Source organism: Rattus norvegicus, chromosome 14 (assembly GCF_036323735.1).
Source record: "Rattus norvegicus strain BN/NHsdMcwi chromosome 14, GRCr8, whole genome shotgun sequence".
Taxonomy (NCBI): Eukaryota; Metazoa; Chordata; class Mammalia; order Rodentia; family Muridae; genus Rattus; species Rattus norvegicus.
In genome coordinates this window covers 17,374,139-17,397,611 of record NC_086032.1, presented here as the reverse complement: position 1 = coordinate 17,397,611, position 23,473 = coordinate 17,374,139, and the positions used below count along the sequence as shown (strand labels likewise).

The 23,473-nt window shown below is 41.9% G+C and overlaps 1 protein-coding gene across 3 annotated transcripts in view; it reads left to right on the top strand.

Annotated features, from left to right (window-relative positions):
- The window catches only part of Mthfd2l (methylenetetrahydrofolate dehydrogenase (NADP+ dependent) 2-like), an 81,370-nt gene extending 57,897 nt beyond the window's left edge, over window positions 1-23,473 (top strand). Inside the window, exons 8-9 of one of the 3 annotated variants that reach the window (XM_017599176.2) lie at window positions 3,370-3,495; window positions 22,253-23,473. In XM_017599176.2, the coding sequence (XP_017454665.1) occupies window positions 3,370-3,495; window positions 22,253-22,365 (239 nt within the window). In that variant the 3' untranslated portion in view covers window positions 22,366-23,473. The remainder of the gene's footprint in view (window positions 1-3,369; window positions 3,496-22,252) is intronic. The other 2 variants (NM_001107211.2, XM_063273069.1) reach the window with 2 other exon arrangements.

The window sequence follows — 23,473 nt, the reverse complement described above, 5'->3', positions numbered from 1 at the left end:
TGGGAACCTAGTTAACTCTTTGATTGGAAATGCAGACAACTGATAAGAGAACTCTGAAAACTCCAGAATATTAAGGTGGGAGTTTTCTGTGAAATCTGGTCACTGGCATGTTGGATTGCTTCTTGTGGCAAATTCAGAAATGTATCAGCCGATAAGCCAAAAATAACATAATGATAATTTGAACTGTTAGACACTTCACAGTCAGAGCCCGATTTATATTTTTTGACATTTATATCTTTTAAAGGAATTATAGGCAAATTGCTGACTTTAGATACTGACTTCTGGCTAGTAGAACATGTGAGGGAAGCCCCTTAGTAAATTCTCAGGTGAAGCATCTCAACTGGGTATTGTTATTTGCAGAGGATCATGGGGAATTCTTTTAGTGTAAAGGTAACAAAATGCAGATCTTCGACCGTACAACTTTAGGAGGTAAAATGATAAAGTTTGTTACTGTAAGGAAATGGGCTAATATGTCTGTTCATGGTTTTAAGCTCCCAAATAAACCTACATCCCGTGCTGTGTGGTTTAAGAATCAGTTTACTCTTTGTCAGCTTTTGAGTTAAGTGAGTACCTAAAGAAGTAAAAATTAAAGAATTAGTGAGAATTAAAGAAGTAAATGTGAATGTTTGTGGGTGTAGTCACCCCAAAATTCTGCAATATTATTATTTTAAAAGCTCTCCGGCATCTCCTTGTGATCCTTGGTTGGACACAAAGGTATTACTCATAACTCAATGTCAAGTTAGCTATGATTTAATGTGAACAATCTGTACCCAATAGGCTTTGAGGAGACACCGGACACATTTAATATGACATTTGAATTTTCAGAGTGTGACATTACTACGAATATCACAGAAGAAGGGTGTCAGTGCCTCTGTCTGGGGCAGGATATGAAGGCAAAGTGCCCAGGGGACACTTTGAACAAGAACAGCAGATTTCAGCTAATGAAATATTGCCCTCATCACTATAAAGGTTGCCCTATAACATTAGAAGAAATCCCTTCTTTTGAGAATATGTTAGGGGATGAGAGAGTGAGCATTTGTTATCTATAACAGTATTTCTTTCTCACATTCTTCAATTCAAGGTCTCCTCTCCCTACAGTGTTTTTTTTTTCCTGTTTAATTATCTTCAAACATATGTACCCTGTGTTTAATGATGGACAACATCCCTTTTTAACAAAAAGTTATAAGGCCATATGTTTATTCTGAGTTTTACTCTACTCAGTAATAAGGCATTTAAAAACAAAGTATATTGTCTTGTTTCTTGCTAAGAGTCTTAGGACAAATGAGCAGAAAGTGGAGGTTTCATCTGCATCACGATTTTCTTATGAGTGCTGTCTCAAGGCAGTAAGACTCTGACCAGCTGGGCGGTGGTGATGCTAGCCTTTAGTCCCAGCCCCGAGGCAGCAGAGTAGGTGGATCTTGGATTTCTAGGCCAGCTTGGTGTACAGGGTGAGTTCTAGGGCAGCTAGGACTATAGAGAGAAACCAAGTCTCAAACAAAACAAAACAAGACAAATGGGAAAAGAAGAAAGAATTTGTTTCCAAATCTCCCAATGAGTTGATTTTTTTTTGATGGCACTTAATAAGAGTCTAGTCTATATTTACATTATTTATAGAAATTATTCCTGACATAGCTTCTCAAAGCTGTCTAGAACATACAGTTTCCTAAATACTTCTATTTCTTACACAATTGGAGTCTTAGAGTTCTATACACATTAGCAAATAGACACACATGGAGGAATAACTGTGGTTTAGATGTTGTTTCAATTTTCCTCAGATACATATGCTAAATGCCTAGTTCCCAGAGTGACTATACTGAGAAGTAGTAGAACTACTGTGAAGTCAGCAGAAGAGTAGGCTCTTAGGTCCCTGGGGGTATGCTTCCTAAGGAGATTAGGGTGACCAGTTGGTAGGCTAGAGACAGATTTCATAAAAGGAGCAAACCTGTTGGTGCTAGTCTTCTTCCTTTTCCTGTTGTGTGGCAATTTCTTTCAATGTTCCATTTTGGAAAGATGATCATTAGGATTTGTGGGAAGGGGAAAGAATAGCAAAACACATTTATGACAACATTTTTAAATTGAAAAAAATCTTTAAAGAATAAAAAAAGAGTCAGAAACTAACTAAAACCTGCAAGTAGAAGAAGGTCTCTAACCCAGGAACAGATAGAATTTCTAAAAATACTCCTGTATTAAATGTACTATGCTAATGAACTACCAGCAAGGGACACACACCTGATGTGAGTAAATCACTCGTCAGCCTTCCAGCCACAAGAGCACTGTAGAATGAGGGATGTCACAGGTTCTTCAAGTTGCCTCCCACTAGGAGGGGCTCTTGAATCTGAATGGGCTCTGTCACTTCTTCACTGAGAGAATGTAAGAGAACTGAGAAGCTAGTCTCAGGATTGTCACCTCCAGAGGTGGGCAGCATCTACTGTCTGTCTTCTGCATGCTTGGTTGTCAGCTGGCCAGACTGGATGGGCACAAGCTACAGAGAAAGTTCACATGCTAAACTGGTGACAGCCTCAGCCCATCCTGAGGTCCTAGTTTACCCTATGCATCAACTGCAGCCATGGGTGAGAACTAATTCAGACCCACACGTCATGTCTTCAGACGACACCAGTCAGAATTTATCTGACTCTAGTTACATAACCATCTAAGTCTGAGCACCCGGCTGAACTCAGTCAACACACACACAATGTAAAGCATCATATACATTGTTATGTCACTGCGTTGTTTTGAACTAGCTCAAGAGCCACTCACAAAGCAAAACGAAACAACCCTGCAGTGTCATCAAGAGTTAGCCAGTACTGCCCGACTTGCCATAAAACTTGAAACTAGGTGTAGACCACAGACGATGGCATGTTATCTCTACAGATCTCTCTTTTCAACCAGATGGAGAAGGAGGACAGCTCCTATAGCTTCCATGTTTCAGAGTCTATGTAGACATAGGGATCAAAGGAAACCAGAAAACAACAAAAGGTGACGATTCTGTTTGGAGCAGGTGAGACTGCTTACATCACACCGGAGAGTAGGAGTTAGGGCTATCTGTCCACTTTCATTTCTTCCTTTTCAATTTCCAAGTTGCTTCCCCTTTACTCTGAAATGGTGGGTGCCTATGCCGTCTCTCTGATTTTGTGTTAGACGCAAACCAGTACTCACGTGGAGAGGCCAGGTAAACAATCTCTGAGGACACAGAACAGCTCTAGGCCAGATGTTCCTCGAAAGCCAGATGCGCTTCCTTAATCACCTTGTCCTTCTGCCTAATGATCAATAATCAACTGGTCTCTTATTTGCAAAGGGTTTACTTCTATATTCTTAGGACACAGAGCAACATGTGAGCATTGGAGTGTTTTACAACCGTTTTGTTCACAGGTATTCCTGGGCTGATTACTGCTGACATGGTCAGAGAAGGCGCAACAGTGATTGACGTGGGCATCAACTACGTACAAGATCCTGTGACAGGAAAGACCAAGTTAGTTGGAGATGTGGACTTTGAAGGTAAGACTCCAAACCTCTTGATAAATGGAGGGGGAGCCAGATTCTGACTTTCATGCTTTGAGAAAGAAACTGTTCCTGGGCTTAGGGCAGTGTTGTTACTCACACCGCTCTGTGTGAGCGAAGGCAACCATACTTCCTCCACCCTCCCTTCCTCCACCTGTCCCTCATCCCCTTCCTGTCCATGCTCTCAAACTTCTAAATGTAACATTCATTTTTCTGCATGTCTCTTCTCTGAGAAACAACCTAAGGCTTACACAGGCAGGCACTCTACCAACAAGCTCTGATTTCTAACTATGAGAGAGGGGGGGAGGGGGAGGGAGGGACAGAGAGAGTAAGAGAGAGAGAGGGAGGGAGGAAAAGAGAGAGAGAGAGGGAGAGAGAAGAGCGAGAAAGAGAGAGGGAGAGAGAAGGAGAGAGAGAAGAGAGAGAAAGAGAGAGAGGGAGAGGGAGAGAGGGAGAGAGGGAGAGAGAAAGAGAGAGAGAAGAGAGAAGAGAGAGAGAGAGAGAGAGAGAGAGAGAGAGAGAGAGAGAGAGATATTACCAGGCTGACCTAGAATATGAGTTCCTTTGTCTTCTGCATCTCAGGCTGCTAAGATTATAGAACTGTGATGCCAAGCTTGGCAATATTCGGTAATGAGATTAAATTTCTTCTATATTTTCAATGAAACGATTAACCTAGCTGATTGCAGACTTGGAGACCTACGCTTTATTTTTGAATTAATTTTTACTACATGTGTTCATGTAGAGACGAAAGACACTCATGTGCCACCACACGCCTATGGGTGTCAGAGGACAGCCAGTGGCCATTGGCTCACTTCTTCCACCATGTGGATCCCTGGGATCAGTGCTGGGTCGCCAGCCTTGGTAACAGCAGCTTTACTTATTTAGCCCTGTGGTCACCCCTATTGTGGCTCTTATGACAGTTGGTTTATACTAGACTTAGACATTTCTGCTTTGTATTCTGCCATTCACTCCTTTAAAGTTGTTTTTATGAATTTCATACAACTACTGTATTTACACCATTTTCACCCCTGTCTTTTACCCTCCAACTTCTCCTGTGGCCCTCTTTCAAGTTTATAATCTGTTCTTGTATAATTATTATTGTCATACATATATATATATATATACATATATATACACATAGGTGTGTGTGTGAGTGCATGCACATGCGTGCGTTATATAACCTACTGAACTCATTTAGTAATGCTTCTAATGTATGTATGCTTAGGGCTGACTGGGATGGGATAATCTATCAGGGAGATGTTCCCTGTAGAAGACTGATCTCCCTCTCTGAGCACCCATTTATTGCCAGGAGCGCTTCATCGAGAGGTGGGACCTTATGAAATTTCCCCTATCCAAGTTGACATGTTGACTGGTATCATTATGCAGATCCCGTTTAGGCAATCACGTTGTTGAGATTTCATGAGTACAAAACATTGTCTAACAGCAGGTATCCTGGTTCTCTGACTCTTACAATCTTCCCACCCCTTTTCCTGAGCCTTAGGTGTGGGAGTTGTATCGTAGGTGTACCGACTGTGTAAGTAGGATATAATTAGAAATCATATTGGTTTAGGAAAATGGCAGTAGCAGGTTCTTTTCTGGGGTCTATGACCTCTCCCAACACATATAGGTGGCTCCCGACACATGTATAGTACCTGACATGAACTCCATCCAGGTGAAGGGACCCCGAATCCACACAGTTGTTGATTGTCCCCAAGATATAAGTGCCACTCTGGCACTATTGAGGTTAAATGATTGGTAGACAGATAATTGTTGTGGTTCCTAGACTTTACAGGGGGCCAGGTCTATTTCTCTCTCTCTCTCTCTCTCTCTCTCTCTCTCTCTCTCTCTCTCTCTCTCTCTCTCTCGATACCTTACATAGAACCTTTGGATACTATGAGAGTTAGTCTTCGTGAGGAGGCTTCCACTTCTGTTCCAGGTGGGTCCCTCTAAGTCCTGTGTCTGAAGTGTGTGCTGTCTTAAGCAATAGGTTCTATTTTCCAGTTCTAAGAGGCAGCCAAGGTCACTGGCAATAGCCCATAGGCTTTTAGGGTCTCTGAGACCTCCCCGACCAACAATTCAAAGGGAAGTTTCTCATGCTTGGTAGTGGAACTTTTGTTAGATATTCTGTGTCTAGGGGTGGTCATCATGGCCAACACAGCAGGACTCTTTGGGGGTACTTATCAATTATAGATCTATCTGTAAATTAAAGGAATGAACCATATGATTTTAAAGTTTAGATTCCATTTTCCTTTTTTTTCTTTATGTGTATGAGTGTTTTGCCTGTAATGTATGTCTGTGCAGTTCATGCATGCTGAAGAAGCTAGAGCCAGAGCAGTCAGATCCCTGGGAACGAGAGTTACAGGCAGTTGTAAGTCACTAGGTGGGTATTGGAACTTGAACCTGTGTCCTCTGAAGGAATAGGCAGGCTTTTTATAACTGAGCTAGATATCCAGCCCCTAAGAATTTATGTTTTACACAGAGTAACTCTGTGTTCATGGCAGACTCGTCTCACACCTAGGATGCCTACAGAGGACACTGGCTGCAGGAGACAGTCGGATGAGGAGCAGAGGTGGCTGCCGTTCACAGCCTCGACTTCTGACTTCCTTCTGGGTCAGGCTTACCTAGCAAAATGCTCCCCCAGGGGGTATAGGACATAGACAGGCTTTCTTATTTTTAAATGAGTAAAGTTTTTGCTTAGGAAGATCGTCTGAAAACACTTGGAAAGCGAGCGTTTGTGAGAGCCGATTCTGCTTTACCCAAGCTGCAGCATTTCTCTAATGAAGCTGCCTGCAGTGCTATGTATTTAAGAAGACAGTGGCATAGAGAAGGGGAATCTTCCAAACCAGTGCAAGGGGAAAGGCTAGAGCGTTGGGCTGAGAACCGGTGAGGTTGTTTTAGATACAGCGCTATTGCTCCACACCTTTTCTGTGTGCCAGTTCAGCCGTGATTACAGCCCAGCCTCCTCTGTCCCCGGACTCTTCCTCTGTATCACAGTAAATCAGGAAAACACCCCGATATCACCTCATTCCATACAAAATGTATGATTATAACACAATAAGGTACTGTGGGATTGGAGTTTTGCTCACTTGTTTTTTTATAATACCGTGTCTTACTATGTAGCCTTAGCAGGTCTGGAATAGACCAGCCTGGCTTTAAACTCCAGAGATCTGCCTGCCTCTGTCTCCCAAGTGATGGAACGGAAGGCATACGTCACCGTGTCTAGCTCAGTAAAATATTTTGAGAGAGGATATATGTTCACAAAACGGTTATAATATGGTGTTATAATTATCCCATTCTCTTATTTTCTATGCCTAAGTTATAAACTAAACTTTACCACACGTAGGTGTGTAAAGACAGAAACTTCACAGCTGTGCAGCTCAGTGCTACGGACAGATCCAAACAGCCACTAGAGGTCTCAGAGTAAGTCCCCACAGGCAATGGAGACTGCCGTCTTTCAGGGCTCCCTTTTAGTTTTAATGTTTAGTGTCTGGGACATTCAGCAGAGTCACTGCCAAATAGCCATATAAAAGCACAGAAACCTTTGGAAGGAAGAAGTTCCAAAGATCAGAATATTCTGCTCCGATCATAAAATGTACACATGAGGGTTTTTTCCCCCCTCTACCACCCTGGGGGTTCACAGATCAGCAACACCAGAGAGGAGCTGGATTCAGTGAGGAGGACCTTGCTGGTGACGTAGAGACTCGGCCACCCAGATGAATCCGGCTTTGACATGTTGCTCCTCAGGTTCTCCATCAGGATAGAACTTGAAATAAGGGATGGGTCCCTCTCCCCCATTGAGAGGGAGGGACTTTACCACAGGACACACCACGATCTCACAGGTAGCACTTGGCTGCAAATTGCCACAGGGAAAGCGTGACTGCTTTGTTGAGTATCTGCGAAAGTTTCAGGATGACTTCCGCCAAGATGAACAAAGCAGATGTGGGTAGATTCAAATGGAGAAGAAAATTTTCCTTGCAGAGAAGTTTGGCTCATTAATGCAGAACTCAGGCCACGTAGGGAAAGTAGATTGCACTGGTGGGAATGATGTTTCAATGTAAATGAACCCAGTAGGGAAAGGGGTGGGGTATCCCCCCAGTGTCCCTGAGGAAGCAATGCCCTTTTAAACTAAAGGAACTCCCAAGGGACATACCATGACATCAAAGGGGCAAAATGGAAACCATGGGAGGAAGGAGAAATTGTTGAGGGGTGGGTTGAATGTTTTCTCGTGTGGGGAGGTAAGTACCAGATTGTCCCCCAAAGAATCTTTGTAAAGTAATAAAACTTAGAATTTGGATGTTTCCAAATGGATTTTAATAGCTGTTAGCTTGACTATTACTTCCAATTCTCTATATTACTTATCAACTATGGAAAGATACTTTTCTGTACTTTGACAGACTAATCCATCTATTGAGCAAATCTAATCCCCTGCCCTGATTATTCGGGCGGCTTTACACAGCTTCGACAATCAGAGCATAACACTCCTGCAGTATCTCCATGGCTGCGACGATCTGAACATCAGGAAGTTAGAGGATCTGTAGGTCAGACTCCTGTCATGAAATTATTCGGCTTGCTTCATTCCAGCATTTCCCCCTATGCTCTGCAGCATGTCTGTGTGGACTGCCCAGTGTTGGAGGCATCGCTTTCTTAGAAACTCTCTGAAGACCCCAGAGTCCTAGTAGGTCTTTCCTGCAATGCCAAGAATAAAAGGGGGCTTTAAAGTTAGCTCCTCACTGACCTGGTGTTTTACTTTGCATCGATCCTCGATTATATGACTCAGGAGAATTCACGGATACCTTTAGCCTCCAACCAAGATTTACCATCGTCCCTCAACTTTCTGAGCACACCCCTACCATCCATCTACCTTAAGGCAGTATTTATTTTTTAAGATTCAATTTTGCTCTTTTTGGTTATGTTTGTGCCTGTGTGAGGGGTATGCACATGTGAGTATAGGTACCCGAGGAGGCCAAAGATGCTGGGTCCTCTGGAGCCTGAGATACAATTGGTGTGAGTCACTCAGTATGGGTGCTGGGGCCCGAACTATGGTCTTCTATAAGACCCATCTTCACTACATGGTCTGAACTGCTGAGCCATCTCTATAACCCCCAAGACAGTACTTTAAAGCATCTATATGACAGAACTGTTTTCATGTATAGAAACTTTTTCTCTATCAATAGTCATGCAATAAATAATATATTGGAGATATCCCAATTTCATAGATTATGGTTTTAAGATGATCATACTGACTTCCTCCTATAATTTCCTTCAACTGTTTTCTGTTGAAGTCTTGAAGTCTACACCACACATTTATGACAAAGCAATCTATATTCCCAAAGGTACAAAACCAAGAAATTACAGAGTACAGGCGGCGAGCAGTACCCTCTGAGTTAGCAGCTGAAGCACAGCCTCCAGCCCTAGACACTCATAATTACACTGCTTTTATTGCCACAGTTCACCAAATGGATTTGGTCGGCTGGACGCGGAATTGATGATGTCCCATACTGCTAACTCAGTTAGCCCTGCTTCTGTGGGCTACCTCTCCAGCCTCATCAGTAGCTCAGGCCTGACACACAGAGGTTTCTACAAACATCCGAAGCTTTAATGGCTTTGCTTCAGTTTTATGAAGCATTGTTCCACAGGGGTTGAGAAGGAATGGAAAGAACTGGAATGTCTACTGCATGGTGCCTGCCCCTCCCTCCTCCCTCCCTTACAGCCCTGACCACACCTCTCTGCGGGTTTACACCAAACAGGGAAGGGCTGGGAACCAGGAGGGAGAGAGACGGGACAGGGATGGACATTATGTTTTCTCTCACAGAGTAGGTGGGTTCAGTGTCTGATGGGGTTTTCTGAGCACGTTGTTTCAAGGTTACAGGACAGTAAGTAGAAATGATAGCGATAACCATGAAAACCGTCAGTGACACTAACTTAAGTGCACAGAATAGAGAACCTACGTTTTACTGAAAAGAAAGTCTACCCCTCAAATACCCCTAGTACCCTGAAAATGTTAGTTTTATTTGTTCCTTGAAAATTTCATACTTAGATGTAGTATGTCTCGGTCTCAGTCATATATCACTCCTCCCTGATGTTTTAGGTCTGCTTGCAGTTTGGGGGAATGTGGCTTACACATGGGAACTGTGAACAATATTTTCCATATTAAAGCTCAAATGCACAGATATATCCAAGGATTATTTACGGTTTTCTTTTCCCTTTCTTCTTAAACAATTTGGTGGTTTCTCTTTTTTTTTTTTTCTCATAAGGTTTATGCTTGAATACAAGATAAACAGAGGTATTATAACAAAGGTATATTAAACACATTACCTCAAGTCACAGCCCTCTCCACTAAGTCTGGGGTTAAGCTGGCCGTCAAGGACATGGAGAGCTCCTCACTCGGGAATACTGTTTTCATCCACGTCTGCAGCACATCACTAGAGCTGCCAAAGCAAACTGCAGCCAACAAGTTGCCTTACGTAGCCCCAGCAGATGACGCACACTTCTAGAGACCACATGCTCAGACAGAGGTGGCGTGAGGGTTCCTACTGTATTCTTTCTCTTTAACACGTGGGCGTTCATCTTGTCTTTATTAGCTTCATAATGCCTTCCTTCTGGAAATGAACTGGTTTCCCCGTTGTGATGACATCAGACCTTACATTAGACCTTACTGTAATGAGCTCACGTGGCTTATGTTCTCTTCAAGGACCTTATCCAGGCACATTCGCAAATTCTGGGGCTAGCATCCAAGCAAACAGCTGAGGCGAGCACAGGTCCGAATACCCCACCTTTGCAAGCGTATGGTCTTTGTATTCTCATTCATATGCTTTTTCGTGGCAAGGGGAGGAGAGAGTGTACAGCCACAAAGCCCTTTCACCTTTGAGACACTAAACCGGAAGTTTCCTTGTCATTGCCATTGTACTCCTATGTATCTGGGCATAGACATATGTAGGAGTAGAGGGAACGTGGAATCCATAATTTCTACAAGTGTGGCCCTGTTTGAGTGAAAAGAAATCTACCTTAAACCTAAGAATGTGCGTATCCAACTTGTCCTTGGGAACCCTCAGTTTAGATTCACTCAGTTTGCAATTATTTGCTGAGTGGATGTTAAAAGTCCATCCCATGAGATACAATTGTGGTCTAAATAGACAAATTTTTATCCATAATAATAAGCAAATAAATACATTTTATAGCATGAAACAGTGTTTATAGCATGAAATGTTGCAAAATAAGTTGGGCTGGAGAGCTGTCTGAGCAGTTAAGAGCACTGGCTGCTCCTCCAGAAAAAAAAAATGGATTCAATTGCTAACACACACCTGACAGCTCACAACAATCTGTAACTCCAGTTTTGGGATACCCAACACTCTTTTCTGAACTCTGAGGGTACTGTCCACATTGGTGTATAGCTGTATCTTGAAGGTACACACACACACACACACACACACACACACACACACACACACACACACACACGTTGAACACAAACTTATGAAAAGAAGCTATGTTTGCAGACACTGACTGATTAGTATTGATCAGTACTGTGAAGAGATGGGAATGTTGCTGTTCCAGATGCTAATTACCTCATTTGGGGTTAGCTCCAAGCACCTAGAGGGGTCACTGTGAAAATCATTAGGAGACCATGTTTGGCATTTTATTTTTATTTCTGTTTTGTGATTTTGAGACAGAGACTTTCTGGCTGGCCGTAAACATGCTATGTTCCCAATGCTGACTTGAACTCATGACTCTTCTGCCTCGATATCCCTAGTAGTGGAACTGGTACTGGAAAGTCCCTACTACCTAGTGTGCGCGATCAGCTTCTGCTCTGTGTGGCAGTTTTGGTGAGTTGCAAGGGGCCCATTGTAACTGGGCCCAGAAAATAAAGGGAAAGGTGTTATGGGAAACCTCAAAAGAGGCAGACAGGACTGTATATTGCCTTGGGCCTTAAAGACTGCAGAAAGGCATTTGGAGTTTACTCTTTAAGGAATGGCTAGCAAAGCCATGGTCTTTGACTGGTTTCCAACAGGATCGCTGGCTGGAGTGTTGAGATTAAGTGTGTAAGCAGGGGTACCTGTTAAGAGGCGATTGTAATTATCCAAGTAAGAAATGATGGGGTGTGGACAAGGGTAGTAATAGGTTTAAGTATTATGAGGTCGTTAGATGGTAGATATAATTTAAAAGGAGAGTTGGGATGATTGGTCAAATGATTATATGTGCAAAAAAAATTGTGTATGACTTTAAGGGCCTTGGAATGAGTGTGAGTGGAGATTCCAACTCCATAATCCTCTTGGAACATTATTTACCAGACCAGAAAATTTGACCCAGGATGTATAGCTGGTGTGGAGTGTGAACAAGAGAAGAGGGGAGCTGACTCAGGGTGTATATGTGTGTGTGTGTGTGTGTGTGTGTGTGTGTGTGTGTGTATACAGTGTGTATATGTGTGTGGAGAGCAGGTGTGGGAAGGAGAAAGGCTTTTCCAAGTGCAAGTAACACAAGAGACAGCAACTCTGACCTTTCCTCTAAGAAACTGCTGAGGGTAGTCCCAGTCTTCTCTGAGTCTCTCTTCTTTCTGAAGGTTCTGCTTTGGAAACCTCAGAGTTACCCCCATTTCCACACTCTTTAACTTTTCATCGGTGACCACACTCCGGAGTCAGGCTGACTTGGGTTTGAATCCTGGCTCTATTGCTTAAAGCAATTATGATCTTAGGTAAATCGTTTCACCCCTGAGACTTGATTTTATCATTGAAGAAAAGGCGACGATAATTCCTGTCTTAGAAAGTTGTCGCAAAGATTAAATGCAGTAATCACCTTCCACGAGGTAATTAATGCACGCGAATTACTGAGCACTCTGCTGGCAGCAACCTGTGTACGGGGCTCACCCCTTCCTTCCCACTGCACTGCTGACCTAGAAGGCTGCAGCTTTGTGCCTCAGAACCTTACCACCGTGTTCTTCACTGATTTTCCGTCCTTGAGCGGTGCTTTTTGGTTTTGTTTGTTCCTCACCCAACTGTCAAAGGACTCACCTGATGCCTTCATGTCCCTCCCTCCCTATATTCTTCCGGCTTCCTTAGCATGCTTAGCCGACAGCGTCTTCTATACTATCTTGCCTTGCATTTAGTTAGTCCCAAACTAAACCACTCCTCCCCAGTGTGAGCTTCTTGCCCTGCATATTTTGTATTTCTCTCCCACACCAAGCTTTAGCCTTACTATTCATTTTCTTGCGCCTCAAACAACACAACCTTGAGCACCACAAGGACCTGAAAGGAGGGTGATGGTAGAAAGACTCAAGACTCTCGGTTCACTTCAAGAGCCATTCTTAGCTTTTCCCACTGAGTCCATATATTGCATAGCTAGGACTAAAGAGAGCATTGCAAGCAGAGTGGCATCGGTATTTTTGATCCCTTATCTGAGTTCTTCTGTGCTTCTTTGCTCTTGTGGCCTTGTTTTGCCCTGGAGGACAGTCCTCCTAGGCTTTAACTTATTCATGGAGACTTGTGAAGTCACATTAGTGCATCTGGGTCAGGTGTGTGAGAAAGGAATTGCAGACCACCTCCCATTCTCCAACACCCTCCCTGTTCTCAGTTTGTAGCACCATGGTGACATGAAAAATCAGCTTTTTCTTGGGCTATTAATCATCTCTGGCTTCTTTGGATTCAGAGGCAGCCTATTAGAAGCAATAAAAGATTAATAGCAGCTAATATTACATTTAGCAGGGTTTTAGAAGCTCGATTGTGTAAAATATTAAATGGATTGAGATGCGATGTACTTCACAATTCATCTGCAAACTGTTGGTCTCAGGCTTTTGACAAATGGGACGGGGGTTGGGGATTTAGCTCAGTGGTAGAGCACTTGCCTAGTAAGCGCAAGGCCCTGGGTTCAGTTCTCAGCTCTGAAAAAAAAAAAAAGACAAATGGATGACTCTAACGAATATATGTCTCGATGTAACTAAGGTCATTACTACAATTGTTTTGATACCATACTCTATCTGGGTAGTTCTTAACGAATTTCCTTGGATATTTATATTGTCTCTTAGGCAAAGCAGAGCTACAAATATAAGTGAATTGTAATGTCAATTAATAGTCAAGATTTAATAGCTTCAATTTGTTGCCCAACCCAGTCAATGATATTATTATGGGCATCCATAGAAATCTATGTATAATTTTTCTTGGATTCTTTCTATCCTTGAGACATTTTTAACTATCTCATTGGTAACCTGAGCCATTTGTATGTCTACTGTAGTAGCAGGTATGAGTCCAATAAGTGTTAAGATGCCAGCAATTACCAACCCTATAAAAATTACTTCTAGTTTTAACACCATCAATAATTTCTCCAAAGTAGCATTTATGTTTTATAGAGGCAATTTTCTTTTAGTTTTACAGGAATGCATATAAAAGAGGGTTTTTGTAATATCACAAAAGTAGAATTGAGGGCTGGAGAAATGGCTCAGAGGTTAAGAGCACTGGCTGCTCTTCCAGAGGTCCTGAGTTCAAATCCCAGCAACCACATGGTGGCTCACAACCATCTGGAACGGAATCCAATGCCCTCTTCTGGTGTGTCTGAAGACAGCTACAGTGTACTCATATAAATAAAAATAAATAAATTTTTAAAAAATAGTAGAGTTAAAAGTATTAATAACATTGAATAACTTATAAGAAGTCCACAAAATATGGTACAGGTGTCAATGCAAGGAAAAGAATCTTGGTAGCTAGGGTGAGAATTACAAGTGACATAGAGTTTCCTTGTGGTTGAAATTTAGGAAAGTGTCCCTGTTTCATTACCAGTTCCTGTCTTATGGTGTCAGTTAAAGGTACGGCTTTAACAATCCTGTTGGGATCCAGAAAAAAATCCTGTAGGAGAAAGCACAGTTGTGGTCCTCGGGTCCAAATTATGAGTGGACCAGGACTCCGACCTAGGTAGTTTTGAATTTGTTTTTCCATTGGAATCTTCTTGTGACTTTACTTACTTTGGAATCCTACTAGCTCTAGGAAAAGGCCAGGTCTGATTTCTACATTTGAAACACTTAGAGGCCCAGTCAGAATTTCTATTGTCATAAGTCAGTGAATGGCTATCTCATTTTTATCTGTCTTTCTTACAGCTTGTGTAAAAATATAACAGTCCATAACAGTCTGTACATATTCTTGGTTATTAGTGGAAGAAACCCCTCGAGTGTCTTTTAAGATGAGGGAAATTTGTTTGTTTGTTTGCTTGTTTGTTTGTTTGCTTACTTTAAGCCAGGTGGCAGAGTAGGTGATTCTGTTGGGACGCTCTGTCGTTTGTTTATTAAGCAGTTGATCGATCCTTAGCATTGAGATTTTTTCCATTTAAAAGACTGAAGGGATTTAACTTTTTCAAAATGCTTTTGACATGGATATCACCAATCACAAGTCCGTCATTCAGATCTAAAGTTAAAGCATAGCCGGAAATTTTTTAAGGCAAAGCAGACTGCTTAGATCTGGATGGGCCAGCCGGGCAGCCTCTGTGGAATCATCTGATGAAAGGGAGGCTGCACAGGGATTACACATGTGGTGTGCCCAGAGTCTACTCCAGTGACTGGATTCTCAGGATGCACTGTTCGTATTGGTTGAGTTTGTGTCATGAGGGGCACATTCCAAGTATGAAGCACACGGCCATGCAAACGGTAAATAAGCCTCGGAAATTTATATTTTTTTCAGACATGTCAAAATTCACTTCAAATAAAGTCTTTGGGAACCTCTTAGTCCTACATGTGCCTTCCACCACATGGGGTGGTAAGAGAATGCCCCCAGTTTCTAAGGAGCTAGACTTCTTCAGCCACATCTCATGCCCAACTCTGTCTCAGAGGTGTTCACTTGAGTCGATGGTATGTATGGTTGATCGATTTGAATTAAATGTCAACCTTTTGGGTTACGTGATCATCTCAGCCCACAGTCTAGCTTTACTATAAGGGAAGAATAATACTGTAACCCAGAGACGATCTGTCTCTGTAAGTTGAGAAATTGATCGAGGTTGCGGAAGTAGTTGTCCGGGAAAGCTTGTATTTACAGCTCCCACACAGGCCACTTCTAAGAACAGGCAGAAGCATGAGGTCACCATGAGATCTCCGGGCCAGCCACCTTCACTGTTGTTCACAGAGGACAAGGTAGCTATTATAAAGTATGGGTCTTTGAAATGAAGTAAATCTATGACCACATTCTAGTCAGTAGGGTGTTTTGACATGGAATGGCTGTAGTTTTGTAGGAAAGCGTTAAGGTTGAAGCACAAAACCACATCCATGGGAACAAGGGGATGTCTGATGCCTTGGTAAAGTTTTTCTTATGATGAGACTGTTTTTGCAGTGGTCTCCAGCATCCTACAATACAATTACCTAGGAGAAAGACATTTATCTCCTGTTTTGGGTTGATTATGGTAAACTACTGAGATCAAGGCCCTGCCAAGGGATATGGAAGATTCTCCAACATTGTGGATAGTTTCTCAGTTCACCACCGATGGCCGTCTATGTTCAGTGCCTGAAGGAAAGGGGGAGCGTGCGAGAAGGCAGGAGAAAGGATGGGGAAAAAAAAACAGCACAAGATTATTGTGTTGTTGGTTAAAAGACACTGTGAAAGGGAGATAGTGTTAATCAGGTTCCAAGCTGTCAATAGAAATGTAATAGCAGTATTTTAAAAACTTGCCAGCCAGAATGAAAGTGCAATGACGTCTGACGTCATCCCTGGACAGCGAAGATGTTCACTTGTGACGAGTTCACAGATAGTAACTTTTGATTTATCCAGGCAACTGGGTTACTATCTGACTCCATTCAGTGTTCTCTACATGGTGTGGCTGACATTGTTTTAGGCATTCACATCTATGAAGTGGCTAGCCAGGTATATAAAGATTTGATTTAATATAAAGAGGGATGAAGGAAAGAGACAAAGACAGAGAGAGAGAGAGAGAGAGAGAGAGAGAGAGAGAGGAAGACACATGCACAGAGTAAATCAATTGATCAATAAATAAAATGTAATTTTCAAAAGAGGATCAGCACCCCAGATAAGCTTGGTACATTACCTTGGCCATGCCTGATCCTGTTGCCATGGAAAGCTCAATGATGGACCACATGCTAAAGAGCCCTTTGCTCTCCGGCTCAACGTGCACCTAAGCATCACTCTATAACCCCTGTACGAGAAAGTGGAGTGTTTTCGTCTTACCTCCTGAGTCATACCATTTCTCCAGTCCTACGCCATTCAGGTTTTTCTGGTTGTTATTCCTGTCCTTCATTTTCCTAAAGCTTGTCTCCCTTTCATTATAGTGGATATGCTTGAGAGGCCGTGCCTAAGTAGTTTGCATCTAGAAGCATGGGAAACTCCTCCAACCATTTAATTTAGACAATTATGTATGTATACTTGGAGGCCGAAATTCTCACGAGGGAAGTGGGACCTCCTTTATGTCACTGATCTCAAAGTGAAGATGCTTTTCAAAGTTTGCTGTTGCCCTGTTAGAAATCTAACAGAGTGATTCCTTAAAGATGACCAACAGACAAACTAGAAAGACAAACAGCACCAGAGAGACATCAGCTTCTGTTGCTTCACCCAGACATGGATTGTTAGAGCACAAATACATTTTTTTTCCTTTCTGGAATACAGAACATAGTTTTCATTAAATATTAGCACAGTCGATTCTGTTCAAATCCATCCATCCTCTTGCTGAAGGACCCTAGAGAAATACACAGTGGCACTGAAGTTTAAAATTCGCTTCCTGCTGAGGAACTGGAGAATGTTCCAGATGACATGATTTCCGACGATAATGTCAATTCTTAAGTGCCAGCCCTGGGAACCAGGACCATAAAGTTTCCTGAGGAAGTAATGACACAGAAAACACAGGCTGGAGACACCCTCTCGTGAAAGCATGGAAGCTACTGCCAGAAGGTTAACGATCATGTCCTTTTTCTTTTGCTACGTTGTTAAAGAGCCTTTTAACATTCCTTACATCTCTAGTCGTGTCCCGCGTGAGTCATCTTTCCACACCCTGTGACCACATGTCACCTTGCATTTTTCGGAGGCACATGCACAGACTGAACACCTAGTGTCTTTCATCACCGCCGTCACCACCTCCCTTTAAACATGAAGTAACCTTTGCTCCATACCTATTGTCCTTACTTGGGTAGTAAAACACACTTCTCTTCAAGGAAGGATGTTGGAAATGATGACAAAGCCTGCCTTCATTCTTCCCCTCAGAACTAAGTTAACCATTGACTTCAGGTTTATTATATGTTCAGTGCTCTACAAACCACCTACTGTTTCACCTCCTCTCCTATAACTCCCTTTACCTATAGGGCCTATACCAGCCTTCCTGTGGCATTTCCAAGATTCAAGTCACTTTCCACTCAAGAGAAGTTCCTTTCCCCCTGATTGCAAACACAGCCCCCTTACCAAGTACATTGGCTCATCTCTATGTTCCTTCCCTGGGACCTCTGGCCTGCCTACATCTCCACACCACCCTCAGGCTGAGGTAGGTCCTCCATACACATTCACAATGCCACAGACACCTCACTGCAGCACACATCACAGCCATCACTCAATTATTGCTTGAGTAATTGCATTTTCAAAATAAGTATCTCTATAATAAGGCTGTGGGTTTCAAGGGTTAGTAACTATGTCTTACACAAGGGATGGCTTCTGTGAATCTATCTGGGCCAGTTTGTAACATGTGTAGGGACACTAATGACCAAGTATGGGAATAGGCCGAGGGGATAATAGATCCAGGTTGCCATAAAGAACACTTTTTATTTTGTTCTGGTACTAGGGACAATTCCACAATGATGTGTAACTGGGATGGTAAGATCTGCTTTAGAGATAGTGTGGCTGGAATGGCAGATGGGATTTTTGTACGAAAAGTAGTCATGTATGTCCTGTGTGCATGCACACCCTTTTCTCAAAATGACTGTTTTTATTATTATCCCATATTTTAGAGTTTAAACATGATGGTGAGACTTGCCTTGGCGAATGAGACTTATCAACTGTGACACTGTAGAGGTTTCAAAAGTGTCTGCCCATCAGGGTTTGCTTAGCAACAGGAATTGCCATACAATTCCAAAACAATGAATCATAATCTTGATCAAGCTTTAAACTTCCAACGCCTTGCCCATATGGGAAACTCTGCTCTTTCTCCAATTCAGTCATCTCAGACTTCAGATTCTCACACCAAGTGGTTCACACTGGAATCCGGAGAGTGGTTGAAGGAAACCCATAGTTTGACTTCCTTTGATGGGTTATCCGAATACACTCAGGACATTACCCAGAAAAACTATCCTGTAAATTTCATGGGCCAGCGAGTAAACAGTGAACTCAGCCCGGGGTGTTAACCAACTCTAGTGACATTTGTGTTAGACTGAGGAGGAAGGACAAACGCTCAGATAATGTGCACGAGGCACCGTCTCTTGTGGTCTAACTCATGTTCTAAATTCAGAGAAATCTCCAGAAGTTACTTTGCAGCAACTAAAGTTTTGTAGAGCGGCCATTCAAATGAAATGTTGTGATAATTATTGGTTTTTCTGAAGATATCCTTATTTTCAATAGTTTGCTTTAAACATAATTGTTATTTCCATGCACGTCTCGTCCCAGGGCACACGCCACACAGACAGTAGAACTGGACAGGTGTTTATTTGCCTTAATTGTCAGTTTCAGTAACTCTACAATTCTGATGATTTTATGGAATTGAATCTATTATTGTCTATAATTTTTCAGCATGTCCTTTAGTGAATCATGCAATTACTGATATCTCCCGTGCCTGTTACAATTCAGTAAAGACTTTTGGTATTTTTCCTAAACATGCTTACACATATTATCCTATGTGTAGAGTCATGGGAGGTCATCCCTGAATGGAATCATTGCCTCATGATTCTCCTGTGTTTCTCTGTGTAGAGAAGCCTCCAAAATACATATATACAGACTCACACACATACAATATGCTCACAGACACTCACACACAACTCATATATACACACACACATACAATATGCTCACACACACTCACACACAACTCATATACACACACATACAATATGCTCACACACACTCACAAACACAACTCACATATACATATGCACACTCACACACATACATACACACATGCACACATGCATACCTACTCACACACATGCATACCCACTCACACACATACAATACACGCACATACACATACTCACATACATACATACACACGTGCATACCTACTCTCATACACATACAAGCACACATAGTCATATGCACATACACATATTCAACACTCTCTCACACACATACTTACACACAAACACAACTCACATATACATACACACACTCACACACATACATACATACACACATGCATACTTACTCTCATACACATTCAAGCACACATAGTCATATGCACATACACATATTCAACACTCTCACACACATACTTACACACATACATACATTCACAGACACTCAACACCCACACACAAGCTCAACACTTACACACACACACACACACACACACACACTCACACACACACACTCACCTCTTGAAAGCATCTCCCTTATAAACAGGTGCAAAGCCTGCCTGCCTTAGAGAAACAGCCTAAGAGAGGGTGTTCTGGTGATTCCATGCTCTATAACTTTCTCTCTTAGAGACATGATGAGGAAGATGCGAGTCAGAGTACAAGCATGAACTGAACTTGTATCTTCTCTTATGACTAATTTCATCCCAAACCATCTGTGGTACTTCACAAACATAAAGCTTACCATAGCCTGAAGATAGTTCTGCACAACCATTATTAAGAATATTCTTTATTTACTTACTTATTATTTATGAAACAATGTTTTATTATATTGTCTAGGCTGGCTTTGAACTTCTGGCTGCAGGTCACTCTCCTATCTCAGTCTTCCACATCCTGGCACCATAGGTGCTACCTCCCTCCCCAAGTGAGCACTTTTTTCTTACCCATTGACAGCTTTTTCCTGAAAGACATACTTTCGTATCCTGTTCCTCATATAAATAAACCATAAACTACATTAACACTTTCCAACAACATATAGACTGGTTTCTTATCAGACACAGTCACTCGGGGGTATGAAACAGAAAATGACAGAGAAACCTCATAAGTGTTTTAAAATCAATTCACTATTGCCTCCCCCTATTACTGTGTACAGACCTTATCTCCACATTTGTTCACTTTACCTCAAACATAAAAAAAAAAAAAATCGACAAGAGAACTTGGAATGCTCAATTGTGTGTGTAGCAGTGCTGAATCTCTCGGCCACAAAGAGGTCTACTGATGCTAATAAACGCCTGTTAACATTCAGACAAGCCCAAACTGAAGACAGATGAAGATTCCCGTGGAAAACAATAGGCAGGACACTGCACATGTGTATGCGTGTGTGTGTGTGTGTGTGTGTGTGTGTGTGTGTGCTTTTCATAACCTGTGCAAAAATGCAGATTCTGAGCTAAACTGTCAGACAGGCATTTCGTGCAACAGTCTATTCCCTTTTCTATCCCTCTGCCCAGTTCTTACTTTCAGAGCATGAATACAATTCTGAGAATGTAGTAAAAAAACAAAAACAAAAACAAAAAACAACAAAAAACTGCCAGTCAGCAAGAAGATCATGAGACCCAGGCAGACCATTGGTTTATGAGATCTGACTCCCAAGGAAGAAAATTGCCCATGATGCTTGTTAAGCAGCTGTGTGACTTAAGTGCAATGTGCAACTTATTCTGTGAGTGCTCAGAGTATAAAAAAGAAGGAAAATTGATAAGCTGTGGTTGTTTCCACTGTGATTCTTTTAGGAACTTCCTACTATTCCTTGCTGACCCATCACCTACTTGGGACTTTTCCATCCTTTTCTATGAAATACAACTGTACAGGGATAGACTGCAATTATGAAAATATAGAATTTTCCCAACCTAGTTGTCAGTGCCTCTGTCAAAGAGCGGAGGAGGGACGAGTGGCTGTATCATGCTTTCCTGGTGTGACCGACTTAATCTCCTTTTGAATTAGTTCAATGGCATTTGTTAGGTCACAGATCCTCTAGCTGTCTCCTTCTCCCTAAGGCCACATCCTCCTGCAGTTTCAGAGGCTTACTCTCTGGAGGCTAGTTACAGAAGGCTGCCATGCCTAACAGTTCTCAGAATGCCTTCTTCCTCCTCTCTCCCTCTCTACAGCTCTCTCTGTTTCTGTTTCTGTTTCTACCCTTCCCTCCCTCTCCTTACCACTCTCTCTCTCTCTCATATCTGTGAGCAAACCTAGCAGCCCCTGATGCCTAGACTGGAGACAACCTTGAAATGTCCTTCCCTGTAACTCCTGACACATAAGCTACACAGGTTAATGTTCTCCTACTTCAAGGGTCATGACTGCCTGTAGTTACGCGAGTAATGTTATATCAGTTTCCTTTCTAGAAGTCTGTTTTTTTTTCTAATGTTATTACAAGAATGACAAATTATCACAGTGAGCACAGTTTATTGCTTTTGCTCTTAGAAAGCTGAAGATAACTGAGCCTGAAAGAGCTTGAGTAGATCCTTTTGTGCCTTCACCTTAGGTATCATAGAACAATGTCTGTCTGTCTGTCTGTCTGTCTGTCTGTCTGTCTGTCTGTCTGTCTGTCTGTCTCTTTCTCTCTCTCTCTCTCTCTCTCTCTCTCTCTCTCTCTCTGTCTATTTTCATCGTGGCCTACTTTATCTTATAAATCTTTGAAGGTTGGTAACATTATCTGTATAATGGGGAAATTATGCAGTGTGCTGAGACATTGATATTCTTAGATACATTTTAAATGAAGAACTAACTGTTCTGTCTTCTCAGCTGTTAAGAAGAAGGCCAGCTTTATCACTCCAGTCCCAGGAGGTGTGGGACCCATGACTGTGGCCATGCTTCTGAAGAACACACTTCTGGCTGCCAAGAATATCACCTACTAGATCGCAGGGGAGAGCACACAGAAGGAGTACTGCTGCCTATTTATTTGACAACAGGAGAAATCCTTTCTATTTTACTACAAAGCTATTTATTTCTACATGTATTTATTTTTTCATGAGTGGAATCATTCTGGAACTGATTATTTACATGACTTTATGCATTTCTTGCTGATAGATTTGAGTCTTAAGAAAAGAAAATCAAAACAATTCCAATGACGATTGTGGTGGCAATTCTTTATTTTATGGATGTTTGTTCATAATGTTAAAACAAATGAAGAGTTCATATTTAATAAATATATTTTTGACATAGCCTACACACTGTATGTTTTCAAAACTGTATGTTTGCCAGCTAAATGGTGCCATGTAAGCTGTAACTTAAGTTTTGGTATAACCATGATTTTTCTATACAGTCTATATTCTAGGTTGTCTATGGAGAAGAGCATTCTGCAAGGCAGTCCTCTGGGAGGTTTAAGAACTGGAAGCTATTCCAGAAAGCAAAGGCTGCAACGACACGTGAAAAACTGAGAGTGATTGATCACATTGTGTAGTAAAGGCCACGGGTGTTAGGTTTCCACACCGTTCAGTTCAGTTCACTGGTGATAGGAACAAACTCGCCAACCAAATGAATGGACAAAGGCAAACTAAAGTGTTTCCCCACAAACATCAACCAAATACAATGCTGATGTATCTTGAGTGAACCTGTCATTAAATAACTGTTAGCGATATGTTTGTTCACGGGGACAGATATCTGATAGAATCGTAATGCTAAGATTTTGTTGGATATTACAAATAGCTAGTTTTTGTGCACACACATCTTCTCTTTCCTAGGCTAGTATTTAGTTCCTAACACAGACACTGTGTTTCTAACACAATTCAAATTGGGAACTGTGTGTGACTATTACTTGAAGGTTATTTAATGTAATTAAATAGCTATGTAATTGGTACTGTGATTTCACGCCCAAATCCCAGTATGTTTATGTACTAATAATGATCCTTGTTCAATGCATGTCTTTATCATTGTCCTCCTTGTGTGGAGATAGACTAGCTGTCTATCATTAATATCCTGTCCAATAAATTAATAACTGTCCAATAAAAGCATTTTGAAGAAGAA